Source organism: Brachypodium distachyon, chromosome 1 (genome assembly GCF_000005505.3).
Source record: "Brachypodium distachyon strain Bd21 chromosome 1, Brachypodium_distachyon_v3.0, whole genome shotgun sequence".
Lineage (NCBI taxonomy): Eukaryota > Viridiplantae > Streptophyta > Magnoliopsida > Poales > Poaceae > Brachypodium > Brachypodium distachyon.
In genome coordinates, this window is record NC_016131.3 from 54,136,513 (window position 1) to 54,157,978 (window position 21,466).

At 45.9% G+C, this 21,466-nt stretch overlaps 3 protein-coding genes and 1 long non-coding RNA gene across 4 annotated transcripts; all 4 read right to left on the reverse strand.

Annotated features, from left to right (window-relative positions):
* Window positions 1-3,595: 3,595 nt before the first annotated feature.
* Window positions 3,596-4,614, reverse strand: LOC100834346. Its single transcript, XR_729797.3, has 2 exons — window positions 4,200-4,614; window positions 3,596-3,995 (listed from the first exon to the last, which is right to left on the reverse strand). It is a non-coding gene; the product is annotated as an uncharacterized LOC100834346 (long non-coding RNA).
* A 5,426-nt stretch (window positions 4,615-10,040) lies between these two features.
* LOC100832725 (mRNA cap guanine-N7 methyltransferase 1) lies at window positions 10,041-11,309 on the reverse strand (the record flags this gene model as incomplete). The annotated part of the gene is made up of 1 exon (XM_010231728.3): window positions 10,041-11,309. A coding segment is annotated over one exon (1,062 nt), but the record flags the coding sequence as incomplete, so codon positions are not given.
* A 2,278-nt stretch (window positions 11,310-13,587) lies between these two features.
* Window positions 13,588-14,836, reverse strand: LOC104581698. The gene is made up of 2 exons (XM_024456896.1): window positions 14,088-14,836; window positions 13,588-14,008 (listed from the first exon to the last, which is right to left on the reverse strand). The coding sequence occupies exons 1-2, from the start codon at window positions 14,810-14,812 to the stop codon at window positions 13,996-13,998; spliced, it is 738 nt and encodes a 245-aa protein (XP_024312664.1). The 5' UTR covers window positions 14,813-14,836; the 3' UTR covers window positions 13,588-13,995.
* An 81-nt stretch (window positions 14,837-14,917) lies between these two features.
* Window positions 14,918-21,466, reverse strand: LOC100834647 (pyruvate kinase isozyme A, chloroplastic). The gene is made up of 6 exons (XM_003557435.4): window positions 20,753-21,466; window positions 19,387-19,477; window positions 19,119-19,312; window positions 18,666-18,787; window positions 15,645-16,123; window positions 14,918-15,453 (listed from the first exon to the last, which is right to left on the reverse strand). The coding sequence occupies exons 1-6, from the start codon at window positions 21,296-21,298 to the stop codon at window positions 15,152-15,154; spliced, it is 1,734 nt and encodes a 577-aa protein (XP_003557483.1). The 5' UTR covers window positions 21,299-21,466; the 3' UTR covers window positions 14,918-15,151.

Consider the following 21,466-nt stretch of genomic DNA (forward strand, 5'->3'; position numbering starts at 1 on the left):
CAAAAAGTCACCGTTGGTAGACATAATCGACTACAATTTTGGCAGTTTCTATGACCTCATCTTGATCAAACTCTTGTTTGAGAGAGCTGTTGTTTGCATGTATTGCGTTATCTGATTGTGAGCACGACTTTGTCAACAGTTTTTTTTTCCTTTTCTTTTTGAGGTAAAATTATAGGGCGAGAGGATCCCCAGTTGTATATATTACGTTAAATGTTCATATATATCACCTGTGCACGAAACTTTTAGTAAGTTGTTGTTTCCAATTAATGGCGGCAAATTTACTTGGTTATCGTCATGCGGCAAAAGTAACAGGCTTATCTCGATCTTTTAATTAATGGCGGCAAATTTTACTACATGCAGAAGGATTAGAGCTTATTAATGTTTCCAATTCAATACCGTAAGTCTTCAGGGTGAACTCACCTGTGCACGAAACTTTTAGTAAGTTGTTGTTTTTCGTAAAACATCACTGTAATTTGTATTTGCTTGCGATAAGACATGTATTTGATGATATGTTTTTGGTTACCATGCAGTGCATGATAATTATAGTTTAGTCACTACAAATGCATGAAAACAAAGTAGCTATAGGAGCTCCTAGGGTTTGCATGCACCAGCAAAAAAGGTAACCCAATATAAAGATTGATCACTGCAAGCATGGATGCAACTCTTCAAGTGTTCTACCTAGCTAGTAGAGTACTGTAACTGTAGGATCTAGGAGAAAGGCATTCACAAACCATCATGCATGTTGTGCAAAACTTTCTCACTCAGGCTACTTGCAAGGCTAATAGGCAATCAAACTAATGAACTCCAGTATATTGATTATGCTCTATAAACAAGCATCTTGAGAAGCTCACATCGGTCAGCAGCTATTTATCACTTCCAAGGTGTGTAATGTATTATTTTGGTCAATTTAATTTAGTTAACATCTGAGGAAGACAAGTTGCACACTATTCTCTCATCAGCACTGTTGTTATCACCAAGATTTTGCCGGATTTAGATCAATTAAATATAATCTGAGTAACCATGCACCAACAAGTTTATTTTATTTGTTAAATTAATCTATATTTTAAAGTGTGTAGTTTGGGAGGGAACTTATCTCTCTAAAATATCCGATATATATTTCTCGGTTGGTTACTGCAAGTCTGCAACAACATTTTGGGGGTATATATGAACACCTCAGACTTCAGTGGTTGAGGAGTGCCTTTCCTATGGTCAAGCCTGGCCTGGTAATTAAGTGCAGATTGATGATTTGCAGAGAAAATATTTCACTAACCATGCACATATCTAAGACATTATATAGAGAGGTGGCTATAAAAATGCATGATGATTTGGTTGGCAAATCATGGAGGACGCATGCATGATTTGCCCCAAGGCTTTTTCAAATGAAAGAACAGTACTACAAAAAGTCATCAAAGTCACTTTCATGAGCACTTATCAGTGGGCTCAATATGACCAATTGAAAATGCCGTGGGCCACATACAGATGCACGACAACAAAGAATTAATTGAGTCACTACGGATAGCTCCACCATGCAGTCCAGGTTAGTATAATACTGCTGACCTTAATTATCATTATTTTCATCTAGATTTCGTCGACCGTCTTTTGTCTTTATTTTGTTAATTCATTTATTTATGTCGTTGGAAAAATATTAATAACGTCTTATGTTTTTCCTTTACAGTTCGCGTAGTGATTTTGACCGATCTAATCAATTTTCACCGTAGAAATATACTTGACACTCTACATTCTAGATGGAGGTGAGCAGTGCACAGTAGCCCCACAACATCACACCACTTCGACCCCACGAATTTTATTTTTTACCTTTTTTTTTCTTCCTTTTCCAGCTTCATGAAAGCAAAGCCTTTTTGGAGCTTTTGTTTGCCACGAAGCAAGTGTTACATCTATTTGCCCCATACTAAGTGGTTGATAGGGATGGAGGTGATGATGATATCCTAGAGTGATTTTGTATCAAGTTAAAGTATGTGTGCAATTCACATGTCCTTTTGCAAGCGTGTCTACGTCGTACTAGTGCATTTGATGTGTGTGATTTTGTAATCTTATCTTCAGAGCATTAGCTGTAGGCTTGGTTTCCTAGGTCGGTTGTTTGTTTGCTACTTGAGAGAGCGTTTTGTGAGGTCATGTTTTGTACGGCTAAGTGAGCAAAGTGGTTGAGTGTTTAGTGGCACAAAACATATCCTAGATTGCACAAAATTCAGTATGCAGTATGCCTCCAAATGTGTCCTTACAAAACATGAACAAGGCAGGTCTATTATCACTATCCGCATATTATAATTTGGGTTGCTTATCGGATGCACAAGAAGACTGTAGCCGTGTGCGATCATCACCACACTTATTTTTTTCTTCAAAAATGAGGCCGGCCTCTCCATCATCACCACACACGCACCTAGGCATTGTAACTTTTTTTGGGTGCTTATCGGAATAGTACATTTGCTCCCATGGATGACACCATCCCCTTCATTAAATGCACTTCCTAAGTTTGAATTTCTTTCAGTTTTGAGGTTGGTTAGACGTTTGAGCCGTCCAAACATTTGAATGGGCTAGGCCTATGATTGGGCCACACTGTTTCCGTTTCAGGCCCACCTTACCACTCTGGGCCAACTCCACACTGCAAAGCCTAGTACGTACTGTATACTTTAGGGCCTTTACATTTCACCGGTATGTTTCATGAGGCATGCCATTCCCCCCCTCTCAATCATGTATGGGCCCGTCGTAATCAAAAGCAGTCACAGGCTTCCTTTCGTCGTGTCTCGTTAACCCATGACGACGACTCGATGGCCCAAGATTGTAGCTCTTGATCGATGTACACGGTTAGAGGTGTTTGTGCCTCAAATCTATCTCGTGTATCCTCTAAAATTAAATCTCGCGTACATGGATAGAGGGAAAGACAAGGCGGAGGATCCTGGATAAGCAAACCAGGAACAAAGTGATACTCCGTCCTTCATGAAATAAGTGAAACGTCACTTATTTCAGGACGGAGGAAGTGTTAATCTCAAATAGATGGGCTGTATGATGTTGTAGCTCTGTTGTTTTTTTTAGATAAAAACATGACTTTTTATTAATCAGGGACCACAGTCGAGCAACCGCGCTCAAGAACACACCGAATTGGTTCCGGGACATGAACCCATACCATCCCTACTTAGTCTAGCTAGGCTGTGAGTGTGGTAGCTCTGTTCTAAGTCAAACTTATTAAAATTTGACAAAATTTATAATAAAAAATCTACCAACGCCACAACTCTAAATTAGTTTTATCGAATACTGCAACAAGCTTCGCCGTGGGTGGTTGTGGGCAGCCAAAGAGGAGGTGAGCTTTAGCTTGTAGCTTAAAATTGTGAAGAGCTTGAATTCCAAGACTTGCCAGTGTGGCCTGTAGTCATTTTCCAAATGGTTTTATCGCGGTATGCATAGTTCTTTCCCTCAGCTGCGCAACTAGCTAGCTAGATCAATATGTGTGTAGACCTGGAAGATAAGTCATATTCAAAGAGCGCACACTTAGCTAGCGCATAGTCAGAGTTTTCTGTGTTGGTATCTTGTAGGGCTTTGAAAATGTTATGTTTTAAGCCAGGTCATTTAACTAAGAAAATAAGCAGGTAGTATGTTGCTTCTCGGATTAGCCAGGTCAATTAGTCCCTCCCACTGTCCCACATGTTTACATCATAGATTTTTTCTTTCTTTTGATCAATCATCTGGATTAATCGACGCAATAAGAAAAGTACAAAAGGTGGAATAAACTGAAACAAACCCCAACATAAAGATCATTGACAATACTTGAAGGTTCTTCAAAGTTAAAATATCTGAATCCATCGTCCCCGTCTTGATATATCTGCATGTGCGAGGCTGCTTTCATCGTAGATGATCCGACTCACACGGTCACACCTAAGGATGCGAGTACCTAGAAGGTGGGTAACGTGGTGGGTTTCTTCTACCGGATGGCGCCGAGCCATATGAAGCAGCAGGTGGGAAGTCACCAATGTATGAATAACCTACAGTACAGTACGTAGAACACCGAGTAGGATAATACCTCATCAGATGAACTACCAGATCGGAAGTACTCCCTCCGTAAATACTTGTCGTCGTTTTAGTGCAAATTTGCACTAGAAACACGACAAGTATTTAGGAACGAAAGGAGTATCTTTTGCAACTCCAAAGAAAAGAAAAGAAAAACAGAATAGGGGAAGTATAAGTACCGCTGGTTTGAGCAAGGACTCTTGCAGCAAGCACGTCCTGCGCGATGAACATGAGAGATGCCATGATCACACACAGCACAACCAATATTCTGGACGCCATATTGGAATTCATGTTTTCCGTCTTTGGAAGAATTAAGGAGCGACTGCACTGGCAGGCACATTTATACACAGAACAGCAAATCTTAGCCACCCAGATCTTAGCCACCCAGATCACACACGGCAAATTCAATACTGCTGGAAGCGGTATTGAGTTGAGTGCGACCGGCAAATCTTAAGCCGTTCACAGATCGATCGACCCAGAACAGCATTCCCCGCACGGCAACAAACGCTGGATTTTTTCTGGAATTAATATATACGTCGACCAATGGAAATGCTTGGCTAGTCCGCTATCATCCACTTTTCACCAGCAAGTCCTCAAAAGTCTGCCAATGACTAGTCAAGTATCCATTGTCTGATTTCAGATGCTACAACTGTACTGTAGACGAGAGCCTTCCAAAACAAAAAATATTCACTGTCCAAGAATAGAGTAGGTGTGGGGAGAGCTTCAAACATGGATGGGAATTAAACGGTATAAATTTTGTTAATTAAATGTCAGGGAACTCACAGGTAGAAGTCCTGCCTTAGAAGGCTTACATTTGTTTTAAGTCAAACACCAAATTTATAGAAAAATCTAGCAACATTTACAACTTTATATTAGTTATGCCTGGGCATGGGTGGCCCGACCCCAAGCCCGACGTCCCGGGCCGGGCTCGGGCCTCACTTTCCAGTCCCAAGCCTGGCCCGAAAGCCCGAAATGACTAAAAACGGATATTTCTTAGGAAAAATAGGTATAAAAATGATTTATTTAATTCGAAAATAATTATTTTAATGTTTAAATGGCCTATTTTAGGGGTTTCGGGCCAGGCTCGGGCTTCAGGTTTGATCGTCGGGCTTTTATGAAGCCCGGCCCAGGGTTTGCCCAGGTATAATATTAGTTTCATTAAATCTGTAGTTATAATTATTTTCATAATATACTTAGATATTCTAAAAGTTATTAATATTTTCTATAAATTTGATCAAACTTTAATAAGATGACTTAGAACAAAGCCTTTTACGTATAGAAATGGAATTATAGGTTTTCGGTCAAGACCGACCAAGAGAAGATACGTAAGCCCATCAATCTACATGAACAATCCAAAATTTGAAGCACATCAATAATAAGAACCCTGTAGGATCCTGTTTATGTCCCACTTCTAGTATTTTTTTTTTCAAAATGCTAGTTCAAAATTTTGCCATAAAAATTGAACTAAATATATTTTTAGATGATCCTTGAAGTAAAATTTTAAAATTGATCTGATATTGGTGAGTCCCACTTGGGCGGGTGGGCTGTGGTTCTTACGGCCCGTCGCCGTGATTTGAGGCCGGAAGCTGGAAGCTTGCATGCCGTAATGCCAGCATCGTTGGGATTTATCTCCGCACCCCCAATGAATCCGGCACCGTTGGGATTTATCACCCCAAAGAATCTAGGCATCCAACACCCAAAACCCACAATTCGATTCGGCGAAGATGAGCCCACCGTGTCCCAGCCGCCACTCATTGCCATCGAGGCCACTTTCGCCGGAGCTACCTGACGACCTCGTCATGGAGATCCTCATGCGCATCCTGCCAGACCAGAACATGTGAGTGACATGTAGCACATACATTGTATGTATGTAGACCCATGTAGGACCGGAGCTTATGCCTAGCCATAAAGAATAAAGTACTCCTTCCGACCAGTATTACTTGTCTCAAGTTTTACCAAATACGGATGTATTTATGTGTAAAAAATGTTTAGATACATGTAATATTTCGACAAGTAATTCCGGCCGGAGGGAGTATAATATTTCTATTCTTTTTTCTCTCTTGTTTCTATGAGTGACTAGATAAATGTCCGAGCTCCGCTACGAAATTAAGAATTTGTGTTATACATGAATTGTTTAAAATATGTGTCGCTCATATTTTTTAAAATTTCTGATAAATAAGAATTATTTCAAAAAAATTTAAAAAAAATACAATTATCTTGAAAGTCATGAAAACCAATCAATCATAGTGAAAAGATCGTGATACGTATAAAATGAGCGGTAGTTAGATGATTCCGTAGCCATTTAGGGGTAGTCTTGTTGGAGTGAACTCGCGACCACCGACTCCGATCTTTTCAAGTGTAAAGATATGTAGACTCATGTAGGACCCACCTTATGGACAATGTGAGCACGTACATTCTATACATTGCCATAAACTTTTGCTTTAATTTGTGGGTCCCAGCCACCGGTGATGCCCTTAGCTCAAAATTTTGACTTAAAGTTTGAACTAAAATTTTAAAATTGATCTACACACGGGATGTTGGTGAGTCCCACTTGATACCCGGGTGCAAACTCTTGGGTGGGCGGTGGCTCTCTCGGCCAGGAGAGACGAGGGGAGAATGGGGCGATGGAAGATCAATAGCTGATTCGCAGAATCGGAAGGATGCGATGCGCGGCGGCGCCGATGCGGCCGCGGGGAGCGAGTTGATTTCGTCGCCTCGACTTTGGAAGGGGAGAAAATCAAAATCACGGGATCTGACGAATTTGGAATGCCAGCTCCACACCCCAATGAATCCAGCACCCAAAACCCGCAAGCAATGGGCCCGTGTCCCAGCCGCCACTCGCCGCCGCCGCTTTCGCCGGAGCTACTGGACGACCTCGTCCTGGAGATCCTCCTCCGCATCCCGCCAGACCGGCCGGAAGCCCTCGTCCGCGCCTCCTGCGTCAGCAAAGCCTGGCGCGCGCGGCGCTCTCTCCGACCCCGCCTTCTGCCGCCGCCACAGCGAGTTCCACCGCCGTACCCCGCCATTGCTGGGATACCTCCCTCCGCTCCGAGCTCACGCCCAGCGGCGTCCCCGCCACGACTTTCCTCCCGGCCACGGCCTTCCACGACGCTCGCCACGGCCACGTCCGCCCCTACCACGTCCTGCGCGACGCCCGCCACGGCCACGTGCTCATCGAAGATATCAAACGAAATTTCTGGCGACTCGGCGGCCTGGTCGTCTGGTACCCTATCACCGAGATCAGCCACCGGGTGCCCTGGCCTCCCAACACTCCCTGCCTCCAAAAGGACGCCGAGTTCGCGGTGCTCTGCGGCTGCCATGGAGGCCATTTCCTCGTGGTATCCGGGTACCGACACTGGCAACACAGCTCCACGGCCAGCGCTCGCATCTACTCTTCCAGGGACGGTGTTGGCGGTGCGTGGAGCGACAGGACCTCCGTGGAGCTCCCGGCTGTGCAATCTGATGGCGCCCTGATGAAGGGCCGCAGCGTCCTTGTGGATCAGGAGTACAACACGGTGGATCAGGACCTAAAGGTGATCACCCTGCCGCCGTCTGGGTCTGGGTCTGGGTACAAGGGGCGCATATACATGTCGGCCGAGGATGGCACGCTAGCTGGGGTTGGCCGCCCTCAAGGAATCTTCTTCCAGACTATGCCTGTGGTCGAGGAAGGCTGCTGCAGGTACCCATGGAGCTTTGGAGTGGGCACAACAGACAGTCATTGAGCTCAACATGCCACTCTCTGTTCGCGAGGCAGAGATAATCCTGGCCGATTATTCAGATTCCGGCGTTGATGCTGTTTTCATCAGGACAGAAAATGAACTGTTCAGAATTGAGCTCGGTTCAGACAGAGTCAGGGAGATATCCAGCTGCCAAGGAGACCTTATGTGCTGCATTCCATACTGGAGTTTCTACACTCTAGGTACCTACTTGCTAGCATTTTCTTATCTCTGCTTTCTTGTGGATTCATAAATAGTCGGCATAATTGTAAGGAAATTTTTCAGATTGCGCATATAAATTTTAGAGATGACACATGTGCTAAAAAACAACTAGTTTATCAAAAAAAATGTTTTAGGAAAACAAATTTATCAAATTGCAATAACACAATCTAAGATTATGCTGTCACGTACATTTGCGAAGCTAATCTGGTTCGGCATAAAGATGAACTGCCAAAGGGTTTACATGGCTGCAAGAAATGTCACATCTGAAGATATATGGTTGAAAAGATTGATGACATTTGGTCATCCTAAAGAGACTGTCATACCATTACTGTTGCGGCCTATACAGTTTGGGACACATGGAAAGAGAGAAATAACAAGGAGTCGCTTCCGGTGAACAGTATGATATCAACGATCCTCAATGATATCAGTCTTTACAGAGAGGCATTTGGTGAGGTGTAATGCCGCTTTAGAGGGGTGTTGAGGAGATATCCAGTTCTCCTTTTCTCTTCTTCCCTTTTTGTTTTTTGCAAACTCTCTAACATGTACAGTTTCCCTCTTCTTAATGAATCGCAGTGAATCCTGCTTGCCCGTCAAGAATATGAGTTTGCAGACTCTGCTAAGGGCATAATGCCACTGCCCCGAGGACATCAGCTGCCATTTGGCATGGTAAGAGTTTGATGAATGATTTAGCCATTGTACTTATTAACTGCAATAATTATCTTCTTTCATACTCTAATATTACTCCGTAGAAGATTAGCCACCACCGCATTAGATCATCATATCTGAAATCATTGTGTCAGTACTACTGCTCCATGGCCTAGCATTAACACTAGAACATTTTGTCATGTAGATGAATTCTGGAGCTTCAGGGCAGGAGTACTTTCAAAGTTCTTGTTGAGAATACGTGACTTGGTTCTTAGAGAACCGGTGGCATGTGTTACTCTGTCTTCTCTGGCTAGCCGGTGTAAACAGCTTTTGGATTGTTAGTTTGGTCGTGGTGTGAGGCACTGTTGTGCTCTATACTCTGCTCGAGACTTGTTAATTTTGTTGTGATATTTGCATTGAGGAAATATTTATAGGCTCTCATGATTGAATTAGCTTTTGAATGCTTTCTTGGTTTAAGTAGCTTCTGAATGCTTCTATAAATCAGAGCACGGTCAATGTAATCTGCCTTAAAGGGTAATTGAGCTACATCCACCTATACCAGGTCATTCAAACCAGAGCACAATTGAACATGTAACAGACCAATCATGTTCTCTATGCTTCTGGCGGATCCTCCAGATTAGCACTCAACACGTAGAGATTCTCAGATAGAGTACTAAACTTTGGGGATGTTTGGCCTTCAAGTGTAGTCAAGCTATGTGCAGCTCTATATCAGGTCATTCAAATGTAGTACTAGTATATATCATTCATGGGTAATCAATTAAGCTATATTCACAAATATCAGCCCATTCAAAACACAGTACAATTTAACATATAAAAAAAAGACTAACTGTGATTTATATGCTTATATCAGATAGGTCAGGTTAGATCTCCAGTGATCATGTGGTATTGAATCATGCAATGAAACTTTACTTCCAGAAATGCTTGTGCTCCATATATGTGTATGTTTGCTCTGTTTGTACAGGTGTTTGTCAACATAAACTGAAAAAATAGCTCCAGTGATCATTTGGTATTGAATCATGCAATGAAACTTTACTTACAGAAATGCTTGTGCTCCATATATGTGTATGTTTGCTCTGTTTGTACAGGTGTTTGTCAACATAAACTGAAAAAATAGCAGAGCATGACTGCATGAGTGCTTTTAACAGGAATGATGTTCCTGCGGTTCTGACAGGAGATGGTCTAATACAAGTTTTTCTAGACTGAAAAAGGGAAGCATTGGTTCTCTATAGATAAAGCTATGTGAATAGAATTAATAAGCTGAAGTAGACAGCACAACAAACTACCAGGTTTCAAAATCTCAAACCGGCAAGAACAAGAAATTGTTCCAATCTTGTATGATCCACATCGTCCACCCACAAGACACTTTCGCCAAATCAAACATAACAGTTAATTAACACTGATAGAGACACAAAGAACTTTGAATTGTGAAATTTTTCACTAACTTGTATTGATCAAAGGGTGGTACATATGTAGTACAGGAACCCTTACGGGTCAGCGCAAGCAGAGCACTCGCAGGTGCGTGATGTGCTAGGTCAACCTGAGGACTATAGTTACAACAGAGGCGGAATATGGTATTACAGAAGTCGATCTAGAGACAAAAGTTCATGATTCTGCTTTACATAATTACATCCCAAGAAACTCAATGTCGCTCTCGGTGAGGAAGGTCTTTCCTCTTTTAGCATTGTCGGCTCTCCGTCGGGAGGGCAGTGCCGGTGGGCCTCGCTTCCGCAGAACAAATGCGAGGTAGAGACAGGACACCTCCCACTCATCCTGTGATAGTCCATCAAGGGCACCAAGCTTCTGCATGAGATGAGAATACTTGGGCTCCTGCAGGTACTCATGTACAAAGTCGCTGAAGTTCTTCACCAGGACCAGCTCCAGACCATACTCATCTGCCAGCGATCCGAAGAGGTGGAATGGAACGAGCCATTCTGGACAATCAACAGCATCCTCCAAATGGAACATGTATTTGATCCCAAAAGGTGCAGTACTGGATGATGCATCTGGGGGCAACCTCATCTTGTCAGCATCCTCTTGGCCACAAATGATGGAGTAAACACTGTTCCCAAATTGCAGAGATCCATCATCAGTTTCTCTGAGCATATTCAGAATGACATTGGCATCAGGCATTGTCCCAATGAAGGTTCCTCCAGGACGAAGCAATGCGGATACGTTGGCCAGTGCTTGCCGTGCTCGCGCTTCAGTCGACCAAGAGTAGTGCAGCGCAAACTGGCAGCTGCAGATGTCGAAGGGTGCATCTTGGTGCAGAAACTCATCCAGGGGCGCCTCGAAGCAATCGGCACAAATCAGCCGCGCAGGAAAGGGGAAACTCCTCCTAATCCCCTGTTGTTGTTGGCAATTGTAGCGGGCCAAGCAGTCCCTTATGGAGCCTTCGGCGATGTCAACCCCAACGTAGTAGCCGGCCTTGGCGATGCTCCAGTTGTTGAGATCGCCTCCCTTGCCGCAGGCGAGATCAAGAACGCGGTCTCCCTGGCGCCCAAATTGGTCGATCAGGACGCTCTTGATCCAATTGTTAAGCTTCTTCAGGTGGATAATGGGGCTCTTCTCTCGCTCCCGCAGCGTCTGGTTCGATCGCGCGCTGTAGTGCTGCGCGATCCTCCGCTCCTCCGAGCCGCCATAGCCGCCGCCCGAGTGGTTTTTGTGACGAGAGAACAGCGCGCCGCGTTAAGAGTTTATCCTTTCCCTTGACGGAATCGGTTTGGGCTTGTTCGAGTCCAAGTCTGTTTTGGTAGTCTAGAAATAGCCCATCCAAGCAGGCCATATTTTCCGAGTGAACTCCTGCGATTCCACATCCCTAAAATCGAACGCTCGTCGATTCCAAGTTCTTCCAATCTGCTTCAGATCTGCTCGCCGGCGGCGCGATGATCGGGCGGTGGCCAGCTGCTGCGAAGACCGCCGGCCGCCAGGACCGTTGCTCCTCCGACGGCCCCGTCCCCAAGCACCCTCCGGCGCGCGATTGGGTAGCAGTGTGCGACGCGACTCATTTTCATTAGATTTTTTTTTTCGAAAAGGAGGACATCCCGGCCTCTGCATCGATGCACACAACCATAAATTATTAAAAGTATTCGAAGTACATGTCTCAGAGTTGTAAAAAATAATAAAAATAAAATAAAAGGAAAACATCAATATCCTTCCAACCTAATACCTGCGCGCCATACAAACCGACTGAATAACTCATTTGCCTCTGTCCGAAGTAGTAGGGATCACATACGAAGCCAATGGGACGACCTTAGAACAATCTGCAAGAAATTAGTCACTTTCTTGTTATGAAAAACCAAATCATTTCTGCAATTTCATATAGACCAACATATCACACCAGTCCCTACAAAATAGAAATTTAAACTAAATAGACTTAGAACTAAACATAGATTTAGACAACTACCACTAGGAGGTCTTCTACTCGAAATCTAAATCCATGTTGATGACCTCGTTCTCCGAAGTCTAGACCTTCATGTCGTCGTCCGACCATAGAGACCAGTCCTCCGCCTCCTCCTTGACCGGCGCGGGCGGCGGCGGTGCTCCGGCTCCGTCTTGCTAGAACCGGGAGACGTAGAACGCCGCCCCAAGGTCGGACCAACGCCCGAACTCCTCCCGCTCGGACTCCTCAATAGCCGCCGCCACCTTTGCCCGCTCCTCCTCGGTGGTGCGCGGCACCGGCACCACCTCCTCCTCGGGCTCCTACTCTTGCTTGACGATGGCGGCTACTACTGGAGGCGGCTGGGTCACGCCGCGGTGGACCGAAACGGCGGTGAAGAAGGAGCGACGACGCATGTTGTGCTCAGTCTCGAACCACTCGTCCCAGTAGGGCGAGTCCTCCGCGAATGCCGGGTCATAGTGAAGGTCGTTGGGGAGCTCGAAGCAGCGGCGCTAGATCTCGACCTGGCCGGCACGGCCGCTCGCCGGGACGGGGGTCACAGGAACCCGCTCGGGGTTCAAGCGCCACCCATGTGGGAGGTGCATGTCAGACCATGGCAGCGGAATGACGTGGTCCCAATTGTGCGTCGTCGTGCGCACGTCAACGTAGATGCGGCCCTCCCGCTGCCTCCTCGCCTACGTGAGGCGGAAGGGCGTCGCCGCCAACTGCCGGTTGCTCGCCCCCGACGACGAGCCCGCCTCATGGTCGTGCTTGTCCGTGGGCCATAGTTTTTTCGGTGCCACTGCTGCGGACGGTGGTCGGTGGTTCCCCCGGCTATGGTTTGGGTTGGACGGCGAAGTGGGTGGGGTGGGTGGTGGGGAAATGGGGACAAACTGGTCCGCATTTAATATGGCCGAGAAGGGGGCTCGAGAGTCGCTACCAGATGGGGCCAGAATGGGAAAGGGTTTGACCAAGGACAGACGCTCGGACCGAGCGACGCTTCGTGTCTCGGTGTCTCGGTCCATAGGGACGCAAACCCAACCCAGATTTGTCCTCAAAATACGTCTCCACCGACCAAAAAGCAAACACAGGCACAAATGTGTCACCCCGCTGGACCACCGTTTGCTCCATTTCGGCCTGAACGGACGCATCAAGCCCAAATGGGTCATCAAAGAGTCTTAGAACATCTCCAATGAGATCCCCAAATTTCTCTCCTAAATGTCTCTTTTTTGTTCACTTGGAAGACCAAGTGGACATGCGTCCACCACTGTCCGCGCACGTCTCACCCAACGGCATCCCCCAAACTCTCCACCCAATTATTTTTCTTTTTTTCTTTTTTTTTCTTTTCCTCTTCTCTGCCACCCCTTTCTTTATTCTCCCAACAGCTGCCGCCTCTGCTATGAGCTCCGGCGAACTCTCCTGCCTCCTTCAGCCGCCGCTCCGCTCCGATACACTGCCACTGCATTCTGTGTCGCCATCGCGCCCATTCTCAGTCGAAAATAATGGAGCCAAAATTTGTGGGCAGTTCATAGAAGTATTCTTAGCCACAAGCTCACATACATATAGATAGATATCTTAGGAAAGAAATTCAAAGATCATCCAGCCATTAATTAATTAATTAATCAGTTGTTCCGATTCAACCAAACCGTCTCGGATTACACATTGAGATTACATGTCCATGGTTCAAAGTTACAGGGAAACAAAGTAGCAGCTCATCGGGATTATGAAGAAGTAGCAGCAAAGCCAAATATAGAATCTGGTAGCTCTAATTTCATTGAACCAACAACATCGGATTAGTACTTGTGCTCCTACCAAAGAGCTTCCTCAATCCATCACAGAACAACAGTTAATTTGCTGCTAACAGGTAGCAAGTCAATAGGGGAAAGGATCTCACAAAAAAAGGCAATAGGGGAAGGATGTACTGTGCCGACCTTCGTTCAGTGAGTAGAAGATCCATCCTCAAATTGTGCACTAATCCAGCCTCAGATAGATGAACTACGGCGTCGTGCTAGTTCAAGATGCAGGAGTTGTCCAGTCAAGCAACCGCCGCCTTGAGAAACCAACGCGCTGGAGATCGAAGCTGGTACCTGTTGACATCGAGGCCGCCGCCTTCAAGCTCTGCCGTCGCTGCAGCCCCCGCTCGTCCATGCCGCCGCTGCTGTCGAAGAGCCAGAGGAAGCGGACCTGCGACCACGGCCATGAACGCGCTCCGCCCATCCATGGGAGAGGAAGGCAATGCCGCTCCGCCAGTCGGCCACCATGACGCGAACAGGGCGCACACGGCGCCGAGCTCCACGAGCGCCGCCTGGTTCAGGACGCTCCTACAGGAGGCGTCACGGTGTGAAGGGAGGCGGCGGATCCGGGCGGCGCCGAGCGGATCCCTGCTGCGGCGCGCCGGATCTCGTGGAGGGAGGAGGTGGGGTGGCGACGTTCTCGATTGGTGGCGGGCGCAGCCGGCGGTGGGCAGTGAAGTGCGCGCCGCCGGCATGGACAGCAGCAGGTGCCGAGCTTCTCCGCGCGCCGTCCATGGCGGCCAGGGCGCGGGGAGACGAAGGGGGCCGCCCGACGGGGGACGGGGTTGGGGAATTGCACAGTGGAGCACAACGTGGGGAACGAAGAAAATCGAGTTTGGGAGGAGGAAGAGCTCGTGCGATAAAAAAGAGGTGGTGGGCCAGGGCCCGGACAAAGGACAAACGGAGACCCATTTCTCTCCCAAATTTAGGGCAAGTTTGGATGGATTTGTCTGGACAAAAGGCCCATTTTGTCTGTTTGGGTAAATAAAACATTTGGGATAGCCGGTACCCATTGCCATTGGAGATGCTCTTAGGGAGGGAAATCATCCGCCAGCTCACGTATGGCGGACAAGCGCAGAAGAGGGATTACGGACAGAATCAACTAAACAAATAATACACAATCGAAGATTGAAAATCACAGCAATGCCCAGACTAATCCTAGATCATACAAGAGTTTTACATGAGGCTGGAAATTGCAGCCAATTATTGTTGTCACAGTTGAGTTCTCAGGTTCTGTCTTACACAAGGAGAACACACAAACAAATTCCAAACAGAAACTGTCCTTGAAGGTGTACGCTAAAGCTGGCGTGCTTGATTCCGCTTTGGGCGGAACAGTACAGCGAGGAGATGGATCACTCTCATGGTACGTTCATTACCTGGATGGACTGCAGCATGTCGCAAAGTGCAATCACCAGGTCACCAGACTTGATCATGCCCCTGGCCTTGAGCAGGGAGAAGGTGCGGTTCAGGTTGCTCTCCATATCGTCCGAGAAGCTGAGGCGGAAGGGGGTGAGGCCCCATTGAAGGTTCAACCGTCTCCTCACGGAAGTTGAGTTTGTGAAAGCAAAGATTGGACAGTCAGGACGGCACCGTGACAGCAGGGAGGCCATGTGGCCACCATTTGTGTATACAAAAACGGCATCTACTTCCAATTTGTTAGCTGCAAATCGAGTTAGTCATGGTTAGAGATAGCTCAAGTAAGTGCCAGGGGATGATTGAAATGCTATGGCAGCACTAACCATCACAGTGCACAATAATTCGAACCAAACAGCAGTATATTGGTACGTAGCAAGTTCTAAACAATGGCAGTGACGATGTAGCAATCATTGAGTAAGTGACAACAATACTTACCCATTTTAGCCGCCGAAATGCAGATTTCTTCTGATACTTTGTCAGAGAAAGAAGATGAAACGTCCTCAAGTTCTAATGCCTCTAGACGCTTCTCCTCCCTCCACCATTTTTCAATCCTTAAGCTAACACTATTGAGGACACTGAGAGCCTTATCTGGATATCTCCCCATTGCTGACTCGCCAGAAAGCATAAGAGCATCCGCACGTTGGTTGACTGCTTCGGAAACATCTGCAACTTCAGCCCTGGTGGGTATGGGATACTCAATCATTGATTCGAGAAGCTGAGAAGCAACAATGACCGGCTTGTTTAACTGCCTGCACAGTTTAACTATCTTTTGTTGTATTGAAGGGACCTGCTCCAAGGGAATTTGTGCCCCCAAGTCCCCTCTGGCTACCATGGCACCATCTGATGCACGGATGATCTCCTCTAGGTTTGTTAAAGAGTCGATGCTCTCGATCTTTGCAATGACCGCTATGTCACTGATCATACAGAACAAAAAAAATTATGATCAGCATGGAATAAATTTGAGTCAAACAAAACAAGTGCTTCAGAAATACAGCATGTAGCACATTTCTATTCAGAACATATATGTAATCTCTGTTGATCTTTTCAGAAAGTAGGCCATATAGATCAACCCCAGAAAGTCTATACCAAATACTAACAGAGTGATAGATATATTTATTATTCTTATGACATTCGACTTTGTGCAATTTCTTTACCATGCTCCTTCTTTTAGCCACAAACCAAAACACTCATGGAGTGACAAGTGTTTTCCGTTTATGAGGAAACCGGAAGCACTGCTGCAGAGTTTCAAATTTAAACTAAAATGGATGTAGCACCAACAGCACAGCACATAAGTAACCTAGCTCATCTTCACATTTCAAAGCTTACATATTTCCATAGGAATGGTGCACATAATTGTATTCCAGAGTAAATAATGTAGCAGCTGTTAGGTGGACAAAGCTAGCCACATGTAGCAGTTGTTGTTGTTGAGGTAATCATAGGTCACTGGTTCACCCTATTATTTCTAATAACTCGAAAGAAGTCAGTGCGTTAGGGTGACCCAACTGTTCCATTGAACCACCAGAATCAGATGAGAACTGGGGGCACCAGAGCTGGTATAGCTGTAGAAATAGTCACAGATATCTTCAGCCTAAGCATCTTACATAAGGACAGACCTTCCAATGTGAAATATGAAGTCGGTTGAGAAAAACAATACACTCATACAGTCATACTAAGTTAACTAAATGTATGATTGTTACCATGGATTGAAAAAAAAGAATCATGTTACATGCTACAATCTCCAAGAACAAAGGAAATTAACTTTTTTTCTCTACAGATGAGGTTCCCAGTTCCCAGCTATGAGTTTGCTGTGCCTACAGTATATTGCATGCAACGGCCGACAGTAGTGGCAGCGCCCATGCTTCGTCACTTGCGGCACTTGCAGTGCATATCCACTTGTCTTGGCAAGCGACACTCACGAGCAAGCTTAGCCTTACCCGTAGTCAGAGATGGCATAGCAGCAGAGGAGAACAGGAAATGGCTAGTGCTGTTATGACTGAGCCGTTTAGGGCAGGGTGGGTTTTTGCTAGTGATTTTGTAGTTGGGACGTCGGAAGCTGTGGAACAACTTAATGTGAGTTCAGAAGACCGACCTATCTGACTAAATGTATTTTTTCAGTAATGTTCCTCAAAACCATGGAGATGTGGTTCCAATGACCATAGTGGTTAGATACTTCTTCTCTTGGAGACGTGCAACGACTCAGCACACAAGGGTGATTATCACTAGCAAGCAAAAAAAAAAAAAGAAACAGTTGCACTGGGATTATCACATGCACATCTTGCACTGGTCATGCATTAGTTTAGAGGAATTGCATTCACAATAGCTCCCTAAACTTGGCATGTTTGTTCACTTACAGTCCAAATCGCGGTTTAGCGTGCTAAATAGCCACGTGGCGGCTGAAGTGGACACTAGGTCAGTTCGGAGGGGATTTCCGGGAAATTGTATGTACATAAATTTTGCAAAGAAAAAAAACCTAAAGCTTTCCTCCTTTCTTTCACAAGCTAGGCTTCCTTGCACAGTCATTTCCCTGCCCGAGTTAGCAAAAACTCCCCATTTCTCTGCCCAGTCCCTAACAATAGCAACTCTGAAACATTAATGACTAAAATCATCACATGAAGCCCTGATTAAAAATAAAAGATTTAAAACACCTTAAATTCAGAGATCTTAAACCACTTAAATTGGCACCACAAATCTCCTCTACTAGAGTAAAAATTCATCATCCTAAAGAGCCTAAAAGAGGAAATGTGGGTGTTGTCAAAGTCAACCCAATTGTTGACGAAAGCCAAACATCATATAATCATCAGGATCATCTCATGGCAAAACCCCAACTTGATCAGAATGGGAGGGGACTTACGGTAAACGGGAAGGTCAGCACCAACACGTCATCACCGCGCTACCGTCTCGGATGGGAGCACGCTTCACGCTAGTCGCTGGCAGAACCACCCAATCTCCCCCCTCAAGCACGTTACGTGAAGAGAGAAGGAGATGGGGACCAGATAATGACAAGGAAAAAAACGCAGGGATGTTTTTGCTAAATGTAATTGGGAGGGAGCCTCTTCAGCAACAAAAATGTCTGGCGTTGTGATGGTAATCGGCAATGAGGACTGCGGACAATGGAAAGAGAAGCTACAGGTGGGTGGGTGGGGGGGGGGGGTCATTTTCAGGTAACAAAACTTTTGCTAAAACCCCGCTTCAAACTACTATCCATGTCAGCCACTGCCTGACAATTTAGCACCGTAAACTGTGATTTGCTGCCAAGTTTCTGGACTGTCAATGAAATTTCCTCTGTTTATATGTCCATATGTTAATTGAGCTCAGATCCCTATGACAATGATATTTTATCCAGTGACAGACAGGATGCAGCCACAGATCAGCGGAATTCACTCTCTTCCATGATGGGGAGAGAATGCATCACTCAGCGTTAACCAAGTCTTTGCAACTAGTAAACATAAATATTACCTTCCACGACTTCTTGCTGCTATGTAGCTCTTTAGATGGTTAATCACTTCAGCTGACTTGACAAATGAAACTGCAATAAAATCTACACCTTCAGCAATTCCAAAGTCTATGTCAATCCAATCCTGCAAAAAAAACAGCACAAGGAAAAGGGTATTATTGTATAATTACTGAATTCTGGCTCTTGATGGTACCAGCCTACGAAATGGATTATGTACAATTGAAAGAAACTCTTCCGTAATACAATGCAGTGCTTTGTACTAAGAAATAAGTCCATTTTACCCCCCCTCAACTCTTGGGAAAGTTCAAATTTAAAATGGACTTACTTCTTGTACTAAATAGGACATTTACATTTCAAAAGATAATTCGATGACAAAAAGAAATGCTGATAATCCAAGGTGTTAACAAAGACTACTACAGATTCGTAGTCACAAATTATCAAGGTAGTCCAGTCACCTTAGATGTAATTGTTGGAAGCATAGCATTCTTCTCGCGGACAACACTGCCATCCCGCCAAAATGTAAGATTGGCACGTGGCAACAGTAAACCAGGATCTGTGCAACGGCATTTAACATCTGGTCCTAATTTCTCGATGACCTCAAACCGAGCCATTCCACCATCCACAAGAAGATCATCACCAACTCTCACATCTGTGTAGCGATCAGAAATACATTAAAGCAGGGATGAAAAGTGTAAAGATGCTCAGAAAAGAAGTATGCTTAACCTTCAGCAAATCCTTCATAGTTCACATGAACGGTTAGCTCTGGGAGAGGTGCCTCAAAAGATCTAACGCTGAATGTCCAGATTTCTCCATCCTGTGAAATCCACCAAAGGAGATAGCAAATGGATATTTTATTAATTATCACAGAAATACTTCGCCTCCAAGACTCCAATCACACGGTAAATGATATGGTTAAACAAATCAGGAATTCTCGTTGAATAGGAGATAGCTGAGTTGGTTACTCTCGCAATCTAGCTTCTTGTTAATTGTTATAAGATTTAGATTTTCAGAAAGAGGACGTTAGGGTCTCTTCTTTCATGTTGATTAAATATGCTTGAACAATTATGGCTATTGATTAAATTTTAGTTCCAGAATATTTCACAGCATGTACTGTGTAAAGAAATCATATCATGTTGTCACTGGTTGTTATCATATTTTCACTTTCATGTTCAGAAATATGAGACTTTGCGGGGAAATTAACCCAGTTTTTGGGAAAGGCTATATAAGCTCAAGCATGGCATAGCTTCAGTTTGCTGTTATGAGTATCCTGATTCCACCTATTGAACGCAGAACAGAGGATATGCAGAGTGCAGATTACAGAATTCGCAGATCGGAAAGTTTTTGCTGTGCCTACTACATTGTGGAAAAGGGAGTAAAGAAATTTGCGGGTTTTAAGTATACAAGTTTTGAGAACATGGCCACAACAAGACAAGCATATCAACTCCAAGCCTTTAAAGAAGCAATAATAACATTTTAGGGGGAAAATATGGTATCCGGATCACATTAATGAGTTAACAAAACACAGCATGCCCAGCTATATTACAGTCTTGTTGGAGTTGTTGGGTGTTGAACCCAAACAACCAGAACGTGACTGCGGGTTAGATTAGTAACTCAATAACTCAAACCAGGTAACTAACTGTGTGGATGTGTTACCTCTCTTGTTTTGTCAGCTGCTAGAAGCAAGACTTGAAGGTAATTGTTAAGATCTACTCCTAATGTCCAAGCCCGGAATAGTGCGTTCTTAACAAATATTCTGAAAACAAACTATTTTCTAGCCCCCCTGCACTACTGAAATACTATATGCCAATGGTATTTTCACAATGCGATATTACATACCAAAACAGTAATGGTTCTCCACTTTCTTGAGCACACAATTGGATCTGCCGGGTCAGTGTGTTCAAGACAACTCTTACGAGTTAGGATGTACGAATTCCATGACCTAATAGATGAAGCATGCACTAGTACTAAAATGCAGGCATGACAGCACTACAGGCTACTCCCCTCGTCCATGCGCACATTCCGTCGAAGACGATACATGAAAAGGAAAGCGCAGCGCCAAGTCAATCCAAAGCCCAGCGGCGACCCTCACCTCCGCCTTGGCCGCGGGCGCGCCGCCGAGGTCCCCCATGTGGATCTCGCTCCCCTCGGTGTCCATCATGACAGCGACGGCGAAGCCCTTGTCCTCGTTGAGCCTGCGCACGCGGCGGATGACCTCCCGGTGCCACTCGCGGTCCCCGTGGCACATGTTGAGGCGCGCCACGTTCATTCCGCCGACGGCCAGCGCCTCCAGCTCGGCCTCGCCGCAGGTGGCGGGGCCCAGGGTGCAGACGAGCTTGGTGCGGCGCGTGCTCCGGAACCCGTTCTCCCGCAGCTCGGCCTCCGTGACGGCATCGACGCCGATGCTGTGCTGCGCGCCCGCGGCGGGCTCGGCCACGAGGAGGCCGTTGGGGTTGGGGAACGCGGTGAGGTCGGGGTGGGCCGAGCCTGCGCAGGAAGCGACGAGGCGGTGCGGCCGGCGGGCGGCGGGCAGCTGGCGGAGCTGCGCGGCGGCGAGAGGCGTGTGAGTGGAGGAGGAGGAGGAGGGGGCGAGGGGCTTGGGCGCCGCGAGGTGGAGGAGGGAGTGGGCGGCGGCCATGGCGGCGGCGGAGATGCGGGCGGAGCGAGAAGGATTTTGACGGGGGGTTTTGGCTCGGTCGGGGAGGCGGAGATTGCGAGGATGATGCCGGGGGAAGATGCCGCGCCCTTGCTTGGGGGGTGTCGCCTTGAGTTTGAGTTGGCAAAGATGGCTTCTGCCTTTTCCTAG

Bases quoted from the DNA above. Each gene is read 5' to 3' on its own strand.
- LOC104581698 (XM_024456896.1), bottom strand. From the start codon at position 14,812: ATGGCAATGGGTACCGGCTATCCCAAATGTTTTATTTACCCAAACAGA.
- LOC100834647 (XM_003557435.4), bottom strand. From the start codon at position 21,298: ATGGCCGCCGCCCACTCCCTCCTCCACCTCGCGGCGCCCAAGCCCCTC. The intron at 16,124-18,665 runs GTAATATTTATG...CTGTATGATCAG, and splicing joins GCAGCAAGAAGTCGTGGAAG to TGACATAGCGGTCATTGCAA. The intron at 15,454-15,644 runs GTAAGTATTGTT...CTCGATTTGCAG, and splicing joins CATTTCGGCGGCTAAAATGG to CTAACAAATTGGAAGTAGAT.